At 36.7% G+C, this 18,073-nt stretch overlaps 1 protein-coding gene across 1 annotated transcript in view; it reads right to left on the bottom strand.

Annotated features, from left to right (window-relative positions):
* Positions 1-2,953: 2,953 nt before the first annotated feature.
* The window catches only part of ORC5 (origin recognition complex subunit 5), a 72,533-nt gene continuing 57,413 nt past the window's right edge, over positions 2,954-18,073 (bottom strand). The window contains exons 13-14 of the mRNA XM_036864435.1: positions 12,265-12,377; positions 2,954-3,762 (exon numbers count right to left, since the gene is read on the bottom strand). Of these exons, the coding sequence (XP_036720330.1) occupies positions 3,717-3,762; positions 12,265-12,377 (159 nt within the window). The 3' untranslated portion in view covers positions 2,954-3,716. The remainder of the gene's footprint in view (positions 3,763-12,264; positions 12,378-18,073) is intronic.

The raw sequence follows: 18,073 nt of genomic DNA on the forward strand, positions 1-18,073 counted from the left end.
GCCAAAGCTACCACTATTTACTCAAACAGCTGAATGCCTCCTAAAATCCCATCATTATTGTGCATCAACATGCAGTTAAATGAATGAATTGATTATAATCTTCTCTGCTCTACCAAATTTCTACTTCTCAAACTGTGCTTCATGAATGTGTCACTGCTGGAAAATGAACACTAACTGTGCATTGAGGGCATTTAACATCAAATTTGAGTGAAACGTTGATATCTTGATAGGAAAGATTTCTTTGAGTTCTACTAAGCATTTCTGAAAGCAAATTGTGTCAGCAGACTGAAATTACATACAAAATTATCTAAACTATTTTACATATGATACAGTCACACTTTGCAGGAGATGAAGCTTTCAAAATGTAGGGGATGAAGCTGAATAATATCAACCTCTGGTTAATTACCTCCAATCTAAGTCTCTGCTCATGGAAAAACGCATGAGATGCAACTATGGTACTCAATAGTGTGAGACTTCAGGTAAAAGTAGAGGATGCTATTACAGCCCTGGTCGCATACATGGGCAGTTGTGGCATTTCCTCTACTATTTTAGAGACTCTCTGAGTACTTAATGCGATAAGGGATGCATTATTCCTCGACTTGGTCCATTACTTTTCTTTTCTTTGCATAGTACAAGCAGAGTAGGGCATACCTTGGAGTAACAAAGGAGGCTTCTTCTTATGCTGAGCTTTCCTTGCTCCAGACCACCTTAATTACATTAAACAGTTGTTGGTTAACTAAATCCGTTGGAGGTATACCACTAATTGTACAGCCATCACACCTTGAGGGCAAACAATGTAACTCCTCAGTCACCTGCTCTCTGATTGATCAGTCTCAGTTCATGCTTTTGACTATTCAACAAGATCCTGAAAAATAAGTAATGAAACCTACATGTGAATTAGAACCCAGTAGAAAATCCTTCAATTCTAAAAATAAAAATCCAAGGTATTGCATCCATTTGAATAATTCAAAAAATTTTAACAAGAAGTAAGTTTCCTAGATAGGATTAGGTATGAGTACCTCTTCTCTATTTAGTTGGAATGTTGTCACATTCTGTCACTTAACTCCTTTTGAGGTCACAAATATTTCATGATAATAGTAATAGCTAACATTTATTGAGCACTTACAAAGTGGCAAGTACCTTACTTAGATCGGGGTTTCTCAACCTTGGCACTACTGATACTTTGGACCAGATAATTCTGTTGTGGGACATGCATTTAGGATGGTTAGGAGCATCCTAGGTCTCTACCCTCCCCTACCCCACACCCAGTTGTGACAACCAGAAATGTCTCCAGAAATTGCTAAATATTCTCTGGCAGGCAAAACTGCCTCCAGTTGAGATCTACCACCTTAAATATATCAACTTATTTATTAATTCTCTAAACAGCTGCATGAGGGAAGTTCTACTTTCCACTGTATAGGTGAGAAAACAAGAGACACAGAGAGATTCAATAATTTATCTAACATCACACAGCTCCTAGAGATACAGCTGGTATTTGACAAAGGTAGTCTGACTCAAGAGCCCCAGCTCTTAACTGCTGCCCTAGAGACTTGACTCCTTTTTGACTTTTTAGGGCTTAATGAAAAGAGACTTGTTGGATCAGAATCCCTTCCAGAGTTACTGAAAAGGAACTGTTTCAGCAATGAAGACTGATTCAGGGATTGAAACTGACTTGAAAATAAGAGGGGGAATAAGGTCTCCACCTTACTATGTATATCAGTCATGGTAATGGAAAGAAGACATTTTTAAAATGGAGGATCAACCACGTATAAAAAATCTAAAATCCCACAGCCTGGTAACTTTGTTCTTCTACCACCTAAATCATTTTTAGATCTAGGTAGAATAGATGCTTAATATAATTTAGGCACCTCCTCTCTTAACAGAAATATCTGGCCCACCAGCCAGCATCATTCTCATCATTAGATTCCCTCCTCTAATTGGAGATTTGTATCTTCCAGTTAGAAAATTCATTTGCAGATGACCCTTATTAAAATGCTAATATCCACATTAAGCTCTGTTAGTCTTCGTTTAAGTAAATTAATCAAGTTAGTTAGTGAGTCATTTAGCAAGCCATTAGTAAGTAAATTACAAAACATAAAGTTCTCATGGCCCAGTCAGAGGCAGGGAAAATCTGGTTACAAGGTGTTTTGCAGGGAAGCCATACATACGGCTGGTGGCACAGTGTGGGGCAGTACAAGATAAGCAAGGTGCTGGGCGGGGGACAGGTGGCCAGCAGTGAGAAGGCAGGGAGAGTCACATACAGGAAACCTTGCCTCCTTTCTGTCTTCCCCAGTTCCCTATTTGACAATCTCTGTCCCCCCTCATATTCCAGAGTTCTTCCCTCAAAATGCAGATTGGTCCCAGGCTATCCAAGAAAGCTGCACAGCAGACCTGCCATTTTATAGCAAACTATGAGGGGCTGAAAATCCCCGAAGTGGCATTACTCTTCCTTGAATCAGCTACTCAAACTGCCTTCTACTTGAATGATACACAGATTTCTACGTGCAGGAAGCCTAAGCCTGAATTTGCAGTGCACATGGCTTTTCCCTGGTCCTGGCTTCTACAAACATCTGTGGAACACAAAATTTCACCATCTTCCATGGGACAAGAGACACAGGGTGAGGGTGCTCCATGCTATCTTGTGTAGGCAGACACAAAGGAATTTCATTCCTTCTCCCCCTACTCAGTACCTCTAAATAAATGCAAGTAGACAACCACTCGTTTTCTTTGATCCAGAAAGTGTCAGTCACTACCTTAAAAGGCTTCCTATTTGGGGGTGCCTATTGTGAGAATTCTTCTTCAAAAAAAGAATGAAAGAATAAAATGCAACTGAAATTTAAACTAGGCTCCGTAATTAAGCACTTTAAATCTGCTCAAAATAATTTTCAAGCATTTACATGCTAACAGAAAACGTCTTAAAAAATATGGATAGACAAGAAAATCAGACCCAAGGTTCATAACTGATATAACAGGAAAAAATTTTATTGTAGAACTAGTAAAGGCCAATGACTAAAAAAAGGAAAGAAAACCATCATGCAGATTAAAAAGCTATGTTGGGTAGTTAATTGCAAAAGTGACCAGATAAACCTCACCTAAGCATACTGCAGTTATCAAGTAGGCTTAGAGGTGGAAAGCTGCCCTATATCTGATCAAACTACCTTGCCTTTTGAGAAAATCAGGGTGAAAGATAAGCATATACAAACTTGGATCTTAAAAAAAAAAAAAAATTCTACTTACTATATTTTGCAACTATGATTTTTTAAAGTGGTGGCCTTAGGAAAATCTGCTTTGGCAAGCAACTGCAGAGGCTCCTGTGGAGAGGAAGTGAAAAGACTGGGCTTATATACAAGGGCTGCTGGCACATTCAAGGTGCAGGGGATAGTTCACAGAGTAAAATGTAGTCCTAAGTAAATGGGTTTCAGGCAATTTCAGTGTTAAGATAACATCATTAAGAGTAGAACAGATTGTGCTCAAACCCTGCTGTTTATAATTAACACGTTCCTTCCAAATACTCCAGGGTCCCTGGTAAATAGTCTTCTGCTCACATTCACCCAGACCAATCAGAGTATTTTCATCAGATTCCATGCTGGGCCAGCACCTGTCTGGACAAATCCAATAGAGCCAAAGAACTCCTCTCCCTGGCCAACTGAGTAGTTGGATGAACACAGCTTGGCTTAGTCATTGTCACAGTGTCCATATGGCTTTGAAGCTTGTTTTCACAAGAAATCATACAAGTATTTTATTATGTCAAAGTTCACCGTCCTATAAACAAAAACAGATAGTATGTTAGCATCCTCACCGCCTAGACTGCTCAGCTTTGTATGTATGATTCTGAGAATCACATGCAAAATAATTCACAACTACTGCTAAACAATCCTAAGATACTGTCAAAAGCATCATGATAGAATTGACATTATTTTTTTAAATGTCACTAGGAACAGAGTTTCTTTAAAAAGTTTTTTTTCCCCAATGCATAAAGTTTGCTTTTCTAAAAAAAGGAAACGAAGTTAGAATTATCCAACATTCTGTATTTCTGTATTATACTACAGAAAGTTTGGATTTCATCTGAAAGCTATTTGCTTTTTGTCTAATAACCAGAATAAAGTAATTAGAGATGCAGAAGTATTTAAATCTTCTTTGCTTTTGAACATTGTTTATCTTCCAAAACACCTGTTTTATCATTACATAATGCATAGCTCATCTGTCCTCATTTGTAGTTTTCATTCTTTTCAGTCTTTTAACACTGGCTGACCTGCGTGTGTATTGTAACTAAATCTGTATGATACAAGAATACGATACAACAAACAGACGATGTAAATGTATATTTTTGTACTCTGATAGCAGGCAGAATAAAATAGCAGGAGACAGAGACATATAATTATTTTCCTTTCTCTAAACTCATCCTTCACTATAAATATTCAGACTTGGAGGTTTATTATTTGAATAAATGGTCAAAATAATTAGATATAATGATCTAGCAATAAGTATAAAATTAAAGCCTTAAAGTATTCAATTCTGCAAAAATAATCATCCATGTGAGAACAGCCTTTAAAGATGCACTAATTGCATGCTCTTATTTATTAAACCATCATCAATTAGTGTTTTTGTCTATCATTTTGTAATACACTTTCTAAAAAAGTTTCTAAGCAAATGACTGACATATCAAATATTTTAAAAAATCTGGAATGGGGAACTATAGATACTGCTTATGAAAACACATTTTAAAATAGCTCAAATGAGATGCTATGGCTATTGTGGTACCTAATGATGGAATGAAGAGTACTTTAATTGTTTCATTACAATAGTGTCTCTCTGAAGAACACTAAAACTTCCCAAATTGTATAAAAACACTGCCAAAACAATTCTGTTATCATTAGCAGTAATAAAACAACTAAAAATAGTTACTAAAATAAAAACTTATCTCAGGCATAAAGACACAAAAGGTATGGTTATTATATCATAAAGCTGTTTATTTTTATGTGCTTTTCTTTCATTCAACTCTAGAGCCCCACCAAACTTACTAGTAACAAGGTACCACTAACAAACCATTTTAAAAAAAATCATGAAAAGATTTTTCATGATTGGTTGAAAAGATCTTTTTTAGAGGATTTTAGAAGGAAACAGAGATAGTAGGCTATTTTTAATCATAGGCAAAAAGGAAGGTTGAATTTGTATATCTCTCCAGGCACATCTCCCCACAATGATGTTGGGTCTTAAGGTTATAAACCTAAAGAGACAAGGTAAAGTGAACTTAATGTTAAGTTTTATTGTCTTTTGGATTTTTTTCTTTCTTTCTTTTTTTTTTTTTTGCACTGAGTGGAAAAGAAAAAGTTTAGAAGAAGCTAAGATGAAAACAATTAAAATTCCCACACTATGGGACTAGAAGGCATTATTTGATAGACTATTACAAAGCCATACAAAATGATCAATATGAAGCCATAACTACAATATTAAGAGAGGTAAGGAGAAAAGAGAATTGCAACTATGTTGTGATAGCTACAGAGAAATGTTTGTATAATGGACTAGTACTAGAACATAAACAAATGAAAATACTGTGATTTGTTAGTGGTAGGACTCCTTCATCTTATCTAATAATCTATTTAACACTGCAGCATAGTTTATGCAATAAATTTTTCTTTTTAGAATGAATGGACTGACTTAAAAACACTAAGCAATTTACACTAAAAACACTTAAACACTTAAAAACACTAAGCATTTATAAAAGGTTCACTACATTCCATTTCTCTGCTTTGCCACTGGGAAGCACTCAAGCAAACTGAATCATACAGTTAAGATTTTTGGACTTTAAAAAAAACTAAATTAATTGTGAAATGAATATGTAAGATCATTCCTCTCAGAAACATTTACTGCCCAAGATGTATGACTACCTTTCTCTATCATCCCTCCACCCCCCAGTATAAACAGGTGACTTACCCAACTGATCCCCACATATATTATTTTAAGACACAGCAGAATTTGATAGAATAACCACAGGGCAACATCAAAACTTAAATCACAATCCCAAAGATAGTTTTTAAACACTACAGGAGATTCTCTCTCTCATAGAACACAAATAATTATTTTCTAAAGTAAGCATCTAGAAAGAAATAGGATAAACAAAAATAATGTTGGTGGCACTCTGCCTAGGAGTAATTCTTAAATCAGAATTTAGAATACTTTAATACGAGTTAATTACATGGCATATATCTAAAGATTTAATTTTGCCTTTATCCTTTTATTTCACTTTGTTGATGCTTTTACTACATTGAAATACTTTTTTCTCATGGGATACTATTTTATTTCCTTTTACTTTTGTAGGCAGTTTGAGTTTTTCATTTTTAGCTTGGTCCTTCTGACAATTTGCAATCATACAACTTTAAGTTGCAATCTAAGTTATTTTGTAGCGTCTACCCACTGACTGTGGAGGGAAAAAATTAGAAACTTTAACTACCGTTAACATTAAGAACAACCCAGGGACAATATTTAATACGCTTCTTGGCATCTGTCCTCTCCCATACTCTACACCTCCATATTCTGTGCTCCTTTCTGGAACCAGCCTCCTACTGCTTCTCTGTCCAGATCTTTCCACTGTTCCTCGGTCAAGAACATTCTCTATGTCCTCTACCTCTTCCATGAATGAATGGTTTTTTTTTCTCTTCCAGGCTTAACTGAACGTTGGCTCCCCCTGAAGGACCAAGCCTCTTCTTCAGATCTTTCCAATGAGGTTAGACTCTACTGTAGCCCAGGCAGTCCTGTCAGGTGGGCTTGGTGTCCCTGTGCAAAAAGCTCTGCTCCTCTGAGTCTCAGACCATTCCACTAGCCACCCTTTATCCCCCTGTCACCACCTCTTAGTCAGCTAATAATGCAGCACCCAGTTCAGTCTTCCTCTCCATCCCAAGATCTGCCTCAGCTTTAGTGACTTCACTGCACACTATCCCTCTTTCTTACCTCCAGAGGAGACAACTAGTTCACAAACCTCTCTTCGCTTTCTCCTGATCTACAAATAATTACTGAGTATTATGTGCCAGGCACTGAACTATTAGCCCTCTACTGGCTTTACTTCCTTCCTTCCCTTCCTAGCTTAGACTCCATGGTTTGTCACTTCAAGCATTCATTTGCTAGCATCCACTGAATTCACCTGGCAAAACCCCAATCCTATGTGATTTCAATTACAGCCCTTTGCTGTCCCAGTACCTGGCATATGGAATGCTGTTGGAGAAGATCACAAGTTTCACAGATTGCTGCCACTGTAAATTCAAGGTCAACAACCTCAACTGGGCCCTCAACACTAGCATCAAGTTGCTTTCCTTGTCAGCACTTTCTCCCATTCCCCACAGCAGCTATTTCAAATATCCATATTCCTCTCAAACTGCTAGTACTTCTGTCCTTAGTCTCAATATTGCCTCCTCCTTTACAGGCAAAACAGAAGACGTCAGATCAGACCTCCTTCAACTTCTTGCCACCAAATCTCCCAATTCAGCTCCATCTGAATCCATCTTTTCCTCTTGTTATAATGCAAAGGGATTCCCCTCTCTCATCTAGGCCTATTTCTTTAATGTTTCTAAATCCCATGTTCTACACCTTTTCAAGGACTTTGTGCTTTAAATTAATACCTCTCTTTTGTATCATTAACTCTCCTTCTCTATGAGTTCTTTCCTATCAGCATTTAAATATGCTCAAATCTTTAAAAAATAATTACCTGCTCACAACCCCACAAACTGTTTAGTAAGTAATAATCCTCTCTTCCTCTTTATAGCAAAAATATTCTAGAATGTAGGCACATGAGAATAGGATACAAATCTGTTATACTTCTTGCTATATCCCCAAAACCTAGCATAGGGATTATAATGGACAACACAATAAATCTTAAGTGAATAAAAAGCATTCTATTTGCTGCATCAACTTTCTTATAAATACTACTTAAATGCCCTATAACCTGACTTCTACCCCACTGTATCCCTGAAAGTGTTCTTGATAAAGTTACAAATGACTGCTTTACCATTAAATTGCATAGACTCGGCCTGATTTCTTGGCAGCAACTGACAATTTTGACCATTACTCCCTTGCCTTAGGGTTTTCTGCCTTTCTTGTATAATATACAACTTTTTATATCACTGTTTTATCCACTTAAGCTTGTATCATGAGTATTTTCCTGTGTTTTTATCCTTCAAAATTATGATTTTAAATAACCACACAATGGTTTTTTTGTAAGAATATATAATAAATAACCGATCCATCCCCTTACTTTGGATATTTAGGTTGTGTCCTGTGATCTAATTGTTCATTCTCTGCCACGGGTGTCTGGAACTAGGGCTACCTACTTCATCTTTGTTAACTATCCTTGGGATCTCCGATCTCCACCAAACCTCAATTTCGAATGAAACTCTGCCTCTTTAGTAGCTCCCTTCTTCTTGCTGCCCCCAGAGTCAAGACCACAATTGTTCCCTTTCATCTGAAATTTTACTGCTAATCGTGATTTTTAAGAAACATGCAATACTTTGGACATTTGGCATATATTAAGTTTAAAGTCTTGTGCTGGGTTTGAGTAAGGCAATGACTGACGCAGTCTCTGCTCTGAGTTTCATGGGCTTATACTGTAGGGAGGAAGTTCTAATTACTGAATTAATTATTTACGTAAAATAATGGTAAGTCTGAGAAGATAAGGGGACCTGTATAACTGTTTATAGTGTGTGTGTGCAGGCGTGAGCGATGGGAGGTCATTGTATGTTTGAGATGGCTTCTTCAAGGAAGAGACATTTAAACTGAAATCTAAAGGTTACGCAGCAGTTAGCTAGATAAAGGAGAGGAGGAGTTGGGAAATGCTGCATATGCAATGAATGGTGTATATGAAGAACTGAAAACAGCCAGAGCGGTTAAAGTGCAAATACCTAGGGGAGAAGATGTGCGCGGCAGTTGTGGCTGGGCATAAAGGCCGGGGCCAGGTCACTGGGGCCTCGCCAGCTATTTTAAACATTCTGTCTTTTATCCTAAGAGTTATGGGAAACTATTGATATTAAAGACTTTTAAGTAGGAAGGTGATATTAAATTTTTATAAGATCATTCTGGCAATAGTGTGGACAACAAATTATAAGGGAATAAGAGTAGACAGAAGACCAATTAGGAAGCTACCAGAGAAGAGATGATGGTGGCCTGGTCTAGAGGGCTAACAGAACAAATGACAAAAGTGAATGAATTTGAGATACAATAGGAGGGACTCAACAGGCTCAAAAGGACTAATGCTTGGATACTGGCAGTGTGGGAGTGAGAAATGTCAAAAATAACTCCCAGGTTTCAGGCCTGTGTAACATGGCAGACTGCAGTGCTAGTCACTGAACCAGGGAACCCTGGAGGAAAGCTGCATCACTCCTTTTTTGTTGGCAGGCAGAAGTAGAGGTAGGAATTCCTGAGTTCAGTTTTGGAAATACATTGATATAGGTGGGAAACATCCAATAAAGGTCAAGAATATTAGAAAAAAGGTCTGGCCTTTAAAAACTGGGGAGTAAGATCAGTGCATAGATAGATGTTGAAGCAGGGGTAAAGCTAAAATTACCTAGGAAAAAATATAATATGAAAAGAAAAAAGCACTCAAGGACCAGCTACATTTAAAGGTCAGGTGGATAGGATACGCTGGCAAATGAGCTTTAGAAGAAACAGCCAAAGAATAAATATGAAAACCAGAAGACTGGAATCATGGGCTCTAGGAGAAGAGAGTTTTGAGAGACAGAGAGAGAGAAAGAGGTCAACCGTGTTGGGTGCCTGAAAGAACAGAACAGAGAGTCTGAGGACTGCAAAAGGTTCTGGGGAAAGGGAGGAGATGGAATTCAGAGCAGAAGTGGAAGAAGCCACCTGAGACAGTAAGAGGATCCCAACCTACTGATAAAGGAAAGACAGAAGATGGGCACCAATGTAGGTAGCTGAAGAAGTTCTCAACTGATGGTCTCGATTTAGTTCTGTGAAACAGTGAATGCTGAACAGAGCAAATACAGACATTAGGACTTGCGGTTTGAATAGAGTCGAGAATCTAGGTTGAAAAGAAACCTATGAACCACGTGCTCTACTGTTCAATACATGAGGTGGAATGGCTGGGAGGCTGGTAGAAGATAATCAGTCATAAGGAGAAGAGGAAAATAGAGCCAGATTGCAAGAGTCTCAAACAAACCCACATTTTCACAAGAAACTGGGGGAAAGTAACAATCTAGAAATGGCAACAAGAAAAAAGGAGAGCACTTAACGAGCATCCAACCCTGAGGGACTGGGGTTTGAGAAAGTAAGAAGCTACCACTAGAGATAACTCTAGGGAAAGTAGTATCTCCAGGTAAGAATCAGGTTTTCATTAAGGCAGTGACGAAGAATATTAGGGAAAGAGAGAAGGATGGGGGAGGGAGGGAAAAAATGGCAGGTTAAATCATCGGAAAAGAAGTACAAAAACATCACTGGGTTGGGAGTGGGGATGAGGGCAGATGTGGAAAGAGGGAGGTGACTATTCTTTGGACACTGCCCATGGAGAGTAAGAAAGAGTAAACACATGTAACAAAGCAAGTTAGAGTTCCCAAGTTCTACGGCAAAATTCCAGGTCTACAATTCCTGCTCCCTTCTGAGGTTGTAAATGGAAGTGCACTTCTCTGGATGTGTTTATTATCAGTGATGCTGTGGATTAAGCAACACACAGTTCAGTTCGGTTCACTGCATATTCATCATATGGGGCACTCACAAACCTGTCCTGTACATGATTATGATGGGGCACAACTCAACACATACACAGTCATGACAAAATCCCTGAAGTAAACATTCAGCATTCAAAAGTTATGCCTTTGACAGAGGCTCTTAGGATACAGAGTTTTAAATACCATTGTTTAGAAACAGAACGTTCCTGCTTTATGGTCATGTGGAATGAACTCCAAAAAAGTTTCTGCTCAATTTCCTCAGTGTAAAAGTTTGCCCAGTTTTAGCCTAACAACACATTTCAAAACCCTCATTTCAAGTTTCAGAGTCTACATGTCATCAAAATGTCTCAATACCTGCTTCATAGTATCACAGAACTTTTAATTCAGAAGAGACTTCGGGGCAGAGGCTGCCAACCTGTGGACTTCAGAAACTTCAAGAAACTGTAAAATTCATTAGAGGAGATCTGCAAATCCATACCTATGTCAAGCACTGGTTTTAGGCTGAATAATGTTCCATGCTTATATATTATTAATTTTGAAATATACATAAATACTTCCATGATTAATTTTAAAAGGATTTTAAAATGGAATCATCATATTCAAAAAGGCTGGGAAGACACTGCATTATGGCTTGTCTTGTTCCACCTACCAGACTACCCACACACTACCTCTTCTACTACAAGTCCTGACAAACTGTTATCCAGTTGCAACCAATGGCTATCACATTTTGCCTAACAGCAAGTACACCTCTTCATGAGGAAACGCGTTACATTTTTAGATAGCTTTCATTTTGACAGACATACTTTCTTCCCTTGAATTTCTAATGCTCTAGAATTATCGAGAATTAGTTTCATCCATTTTGCACATGACAGCCTCTGAAATCTAGAGGTCGTTACCATATCCTTCCTAAGCCTTTTCTCTCACACCTTGCCCCTCACTCAGGGATGTGACATGGTTCCTCATTCTACTACTCTCCTCCTGCCCCCTCAGCATGTACCCATTCATTAATGCCCCCTTTTAAAACTCCAAGCACAGCATAGCATACCACGTTTGATCTGCCTATGGCAACACATAGTAGACCTATTATATCCCTTGAACAAGACACCAAGACTTTTAAAACCCTGTAGTCATCTAAAATACTTAGAACTTAAGCCAGGTCTCTTCCATCTTGTTTTAGTACCTATGAGGTTTTTTGTTTTTTGTTTTTTTAATTGAGGTAACAATGGTTTATAACATTATATAAGTTTCATGTGTAATTGTATTTCGACTTCTGTATACACTACAGTACATACTAGTTTTTTGTAGTCAACTGCCCATTAAATATTACCTTGCTACTATGTGACCATTATTCCAGTCTGATAAGGTCTCTCAGAATCTTGATTTTTTGCTATATAACATGTTAGCTAATTCTCCCAATTATATGTCATTTGTAAATTTGATGAGCGGGTTCATTCTACAGTGAAACTTATTCATTCTTGGCACTAAAATGACCTTTTCTTGCTTAAATGACTAATGACATTACACTAGAAAGAAGATTAATTTTTATATTTAGTGTATCATTTACATAATTCAAGACATTTAACAATTATTCTACACTTACCTAGCAATAGCTCTGATGAAGTCTAGAGATACTGTGCATTTGTATTTTGGTCCATCAAGCTGATCATCATGGCCAACCAGGGTTAATAGCTGAAGAGTCACTAAAGAGGTAATCTAAAAATAAGAAAGCATTTTTATGAGAAAATGGTTTAATCAGATTACATGATGCCCTTGTTTCTGAAACATTTTATACTTTGATAAAGATATATAACTGAATTCAGAAGAACATCTGCAAAGAATATGACTACTTCGAAATTTGTATATACAAATTTGTACATATGCTTAAAGTCTTAGTTAAACCAATGATCAACCTTTAAGGACTCCACTAGAGATAAATTTATTTCATTTAATGACACACACATGACTGCTAACCTTTAAAAACTATAAACAAAGGACATTCCTTCTCTCCATAAAAAATTTATGAAGTTTCTATCTAAATAGCTCAGAATAGCAAATCTGTACTCCCTTGAGAATTGCGCAGCTAAAATGTGAAAGTGGGCCTTTTTCAGAGTTGGGTAGCTGGTTAGATGAGATAAGAAATACATCCTTCAGACCGGGACTTAGTCTTCTTTTAAAACTGATCACCAACTAGGTAGTCAGGAAAACACCGGGTGGATTAATACTGGCAAAAGCAAAAGTGTATTTTGACAGGTCAAAATCAAAATAACTTCACATGCATAAGGCCAACAAAAGTGTTAAATGCTCTGAAACCCAAGAAAGCAAGCTGACCCAAGAGCTGAAATTCTTTGAGTAGCCCATTCTCTTCTCCCAATTTTTTATTCTCATCTCCTGCAGGCCAACAGAAAAAAGAAGCCAGCAAGGGCAAGATCTGGAGACTTGGTGACCTGTAACTGTCTGTGGCAATATAAGGGATAAGAGTTATAGTATCCGTAATACCTAATCATGTGTCTTAGGAATAAAAAAATGCTCACTTAACTTGAGATCAATACCTTGAGATGCAGTAAACATTCTGAGTAATAAAAACAGTAATAGTAGTAGTGATTTGCTTGGTACCAAGTACCTATACACAGCATCTCATTTATTCCTCTTGACCCTACAAGGTAGAAGCTATTGTACTCATTTTATAAACGAGCCTTAGAGATGTTAAGTAACTTTCCTCGGATCCCAGAACTGGAGGTGTCTTAGCAAGAATTCAAACCTAGAGTCCTTGCTCACCGTATTATGCTGCGAAGACTCCACTATGTTTCCCATTACAATTTTATTTTTTATTTTATTATTATTTTTTTTTGTTTTGGCTGCACCACGCAGCTTGCAGAATCTCAGTTCCCTGACCAGGGATCGAACCCGGGCACAGCAGTGAAAGCGCCAAATCCTAACCACGAGACCACCAGGGAACTCCCTCCCATTACAATTTCAAAGGGAAAACTGTTATGCAGTGTTCAGTCAGCTGTCATTACTTTATTAACAATTTTTTAAATGAACATATGGATAGATTACCACAGTATTTTATGTATAGAAAATACTACATTTAGCAAATATAAAACATTTTTTCAATTAGAAAAACATTTTGTATCAATACATTGAAATATGAAGCTCTGCATTCAAAAGGCTAAGACTTTAATTTCTAATATTACAAATTAGATTATGTCTTGAAACATTTTTTTCTTTAAATAAATTTATTTATTTATTTTTGGCTGCACTGGGTCTTCGTTGTAGCGCACAGGCTTTCTCTAGTTGCTGCAGGCGGGGGCTACTCTTCATTGCAGTGAGCAGGCTTCTCATTGTGGTGGCTTCTCTTGTTGCGGAGCACGGACTCTAGGTGCGTGGGCTTCAGTAGTCATGGTTCGTGGGCTCTAGAGCAAAGGCTCAGTAGTTGTGGTGCACGGGCTTAGTTGCTCCGCGGCATGTGGGATCTTCTTGGACCAGGGCTTGAACCCATGTCCCCTGCACTGGCAGGCGGATTCTTAACTACTGCACCACCAGGGAAGTCCCTAAACATTTTTTATAGATGTTCTATGTGTTGAAAAGAATATGTATTTTGAAGCTGTTACACTCTCCATTCTACATATATTTATTAGATCAAGCTTGTTTGTGTTGTTGAAATCTTATAAACATCATTTTTTTATCTACTTGAGAGAGGTACTAAAATTCTCCCCTTATAATAAGAAGTTTGTCCTTTTCTCTCTGTAATTGTTAGTTTTTGCTTTATATTTCTGAATCTGTTATTTGGTGCATACATTTAAAATTATCATGTTTTGCTGGCAAATTAAACCTTTTCATTATTATCTAATGGTCCTTTTTTTCAAAAGTAATGGCTTTGCCTTAAAGTGTGTTTTTTTTTCTAATATTAATATACCTATATCAGTATTCTTTTAGGTGCTAATCTTTTTTCCTATGTACTTTTCGTCATTTTACTTTCAGGTTTTGTATTTTCTTAACTTTAGATAGTGCTCACATAAACAACATATAGTGTGACTTTCTTTTTATAGTCAGTCTAACAACAGTCCTTTTGGCTGGACTATATACTCCATTTGCTTTCACTGTAAAGATATTCTAAAATTTTATTTCTACCATTATGTCAAGCTTTCTATTTCTCCTTCTTCAATGTGTCTTTCTTATTCCTTTCTTGCCTTTTATTGAACTGAATTATAATATTTTGAGGACTGCCCTGGTGGTCCAGTGGTTAAGACTCTATACTTCCAATGCAGGGGGCGTGGTTTGATCCCTGGTGGGGGAACTAATGTCACACATGCCGTGGGGTGCGGCTAAAAAAAAAAAATTAATCCCCACTGAGGTGTAGACATTCGAGAAAACACTTGAAAAAGATGGAAAAAAGATATGAATTATAATATTTTTTCATTCTATTGTTTTACTCTATTACCTTGGAAATAGTTTTATACTCTAATTTCCATTTTAATTTTTTCTTTGGCCCCCAAGCTATTTTAGAATTCTTCTTTAATTTTCAACTCATAAAGTTCCTCTAGTATTTTCTGATTTTTTTTTAAGGGGGGGATATCACAGAATGTGGTCTGTATACTACTAATCCTTTGAAATTTGATGAGAAAGCTGGATTCTTCAGGGGGAAAGAAGAGGGCACAGGGACACAAATGCCACTGTGGCAAAGAGTGAAACTGACCACAATGGTCACTCTGCCTGTCCTGCCTGCCAAGCCCCTTCCCTCTTTGTCCCAAGAATGTCTTCAGCTGATGGCAAATGAGTGAAAAACATGCCCACAAAATGGGATGACCCCATCATAGGCAAACAAGGTGGAGTGAGACAAGAGTTTTCTCTCTTAATTATACACATACTTATATCCTATCCTCCATTTTGCCTCTTGGACTGCAAAGCCTAAAATATTTACTATGTGGACCTTTTACTGAAAAAGTATGCCAACCTCAGCATTAAAAAAATTGCTATATTCAGATAATTAACTTAACCAATGTAGAAATCGAGATGTTCAGTGACTTGTCCGAAGTGATAACGACTAGATAATGACAGAAACTTACTTGACTAGGATTTAGGTCTCCTAACTACAACTCCAAAACTTATGAAAAGTATGACTAAAATGCGATCATAGCTGAGAGAGCTAACTTCTAATAAGTTGTATTATAATCTTGCCTGAATAAAAAATGTGTTAAAAGAATGAGGATGATCTGTAAAAAAGGGAGTGTTCAAGAGAACAGACCTGTCAGTGTGCCTCCAGCCAACAGGACCAAGGGATCCTTACCCATTAACTTGGAAATCTGGTATGTGCTGTAAGTTATGTGCTCACCGTAGAGGTGTAGTTGTCCAGCTGTCATTCTGTTAATGATTTTCTTAGTAATATTTTGAGTAAAGTTGATGAAAAGGTAAAAAAATGTCAAGTTACTCAATATTTTTATAAATGTGCTCCCATTTACTTAGTTTAGGAGTTAAGTTAAATGAAACAGTTGGTTGTTAAAAATGTGTGAAATAGTATTGTGCTCATTAAATGAGGTCATCTGTAAAGCAACTTAACACAGTGCTTGTAACACAGTATTCAATAATATGAGCTACTATTTATATTATTACCATGTATTAGCACTATTTTTTAATTTCAAATTTAATGAATAGGTTTCTTTTCTAATAGCCCATTTAGTGAAAACTCACTATATTTTATTTGAAAACAGTTTCACATATATATATATCCTATAGCTTTCTGAATAATATGCCATGCTTGTTTAGAAAATAAAAAATAAAACTATCTGCAGATTTAAAATATCTTTATGAGATTTATAAATATTGACAACAAACTATTGGTTACCTGTGGGGAGAGAGAAGAGGCGAGGGACAAGAGTAGGGAATTAAAAGGTAAAAACTACTATGTATAAAATAAATAAACTACAGGATATATTGTACAGCACAAGGAATACAGCCAATATTTTATAGTAACTTTAAATGGAGTATAACGCCCAAAAATATTAAATCACCATGTTCTACACCTGAAACTAACATAATTACAAACCAACAATATTTTAATTAAAAAAAATACTTCTGAACAGGTCAAGAAAAGTAATGTGCACATATATAAATTACTTAGGGAGAAACACTCAATGTGTCAATTTCACCAGGAAATGAAGTAGATTAAAAAAATGAATTGACAAAAAAACCTGTATGAAAAATACAACAAATTAAAAATTATATGGCAGATTAGACCCTGATGTAGAGAAAATTAAGGAATATGAGGATATTTCTGAAGAAATGATACAGAATGCAAACTAAAGAGGTTAAAAAAAGAGAAAATATGAAAGAGGTTAAAAAATAGAAAAGACAAGTGAGAAGATCTAACATATTTCTAATCAAAGATCGAGAAGGAAAACAGAGATGGAAAGAATAGGGCAGAAGTAATATCTGAAAAGACAATGGATGAAAATTCATTCAAGAAGATTAAAAACACCAAATCACAGAATTAAAGGACCAAATAAGTCCAAACAAGGAGAAATAAAAAGAAATCCATACCTAGACACATCATAGTGAAAGTATGAAACACCAAAGATAAAAAGTTCTTAAAAGTAGCTAGAAAAGGAAAAACAGATTATCTTCACAGGACTGGCAACTGGACTGACAGCTGTTGTAAGAACAATGATGACAGATGGTAATTGAGAAGCTAATTAAAAAAAAAAAAAAAATGGTGCCAGGTACCACAACAGTAACAGAATTTGCTGTTTTCTCAGGTTTTGTTTTTTACCTTTTTTTTTTTTTTTAATGGAGTGTGCTGGTTGTCTCTACTATTTTGTTCAGATGACTGCAGAACCTGGAAAAGCTGTTGCTGCTATCGATGTATAACATACTGCTATTGGTCTTTTTATATAAATAAATAAATCTATCTATCTATCTATACACACACACACACACACACACACACACACATATATATAATTTGAATTTTTGGAAACTTTAGCTCTGCTGTCAACTTTGGAGAAGTATCCCAGTTGTACTGTGTTGGGTTGGCATTGTACAGAAATCAACAGCCATATTGGTCTAGAAACGTTAAACATAATTTTTTCCATTTGTACAGGGGTAACACACTGTATTAAATATGTAAGGTCTTATCTACATGGGTTTGATTACAGAAACTAATAAAGTATTCTCTAAAAAAAATGGCCAGAAAAAACAATCGTTTAAGACTGAGAATGAAATAAAAGGCACATTTCCAAACTAAGAACAACCAGAGGTTTGCTATCAAAAGATCCTTATTCGGGCTTCACTGGTGGCACAGTGGTTGAGAATCTGCCTGCTAATGCAGGGGACAGGGGTTCGAGCCCTGGTCTGGGAAGATCCCACATGCCATGGAGCAACTAAGCCCGTGAGCCACAACTACTGAGCCTGTG

The sequence above is a fragment of the Balaenoptera musculus genome, chromosome 9 (genome assembly GCF_009873245.2).
Source record: "Balaenoptera musculus isolate JJ_BM4_2016_0621 chromosome 9, mBalMus1.pri.v3, whole genome shotgun sequence".
NCBI classification, from domain to species: domain Eukaryota; kingdom Metazoa; phylum Chordata; class Mammalia; order Artiodactyla; family Balaenopteridae; genus Balaenoptera; species Balaenoptera musculus.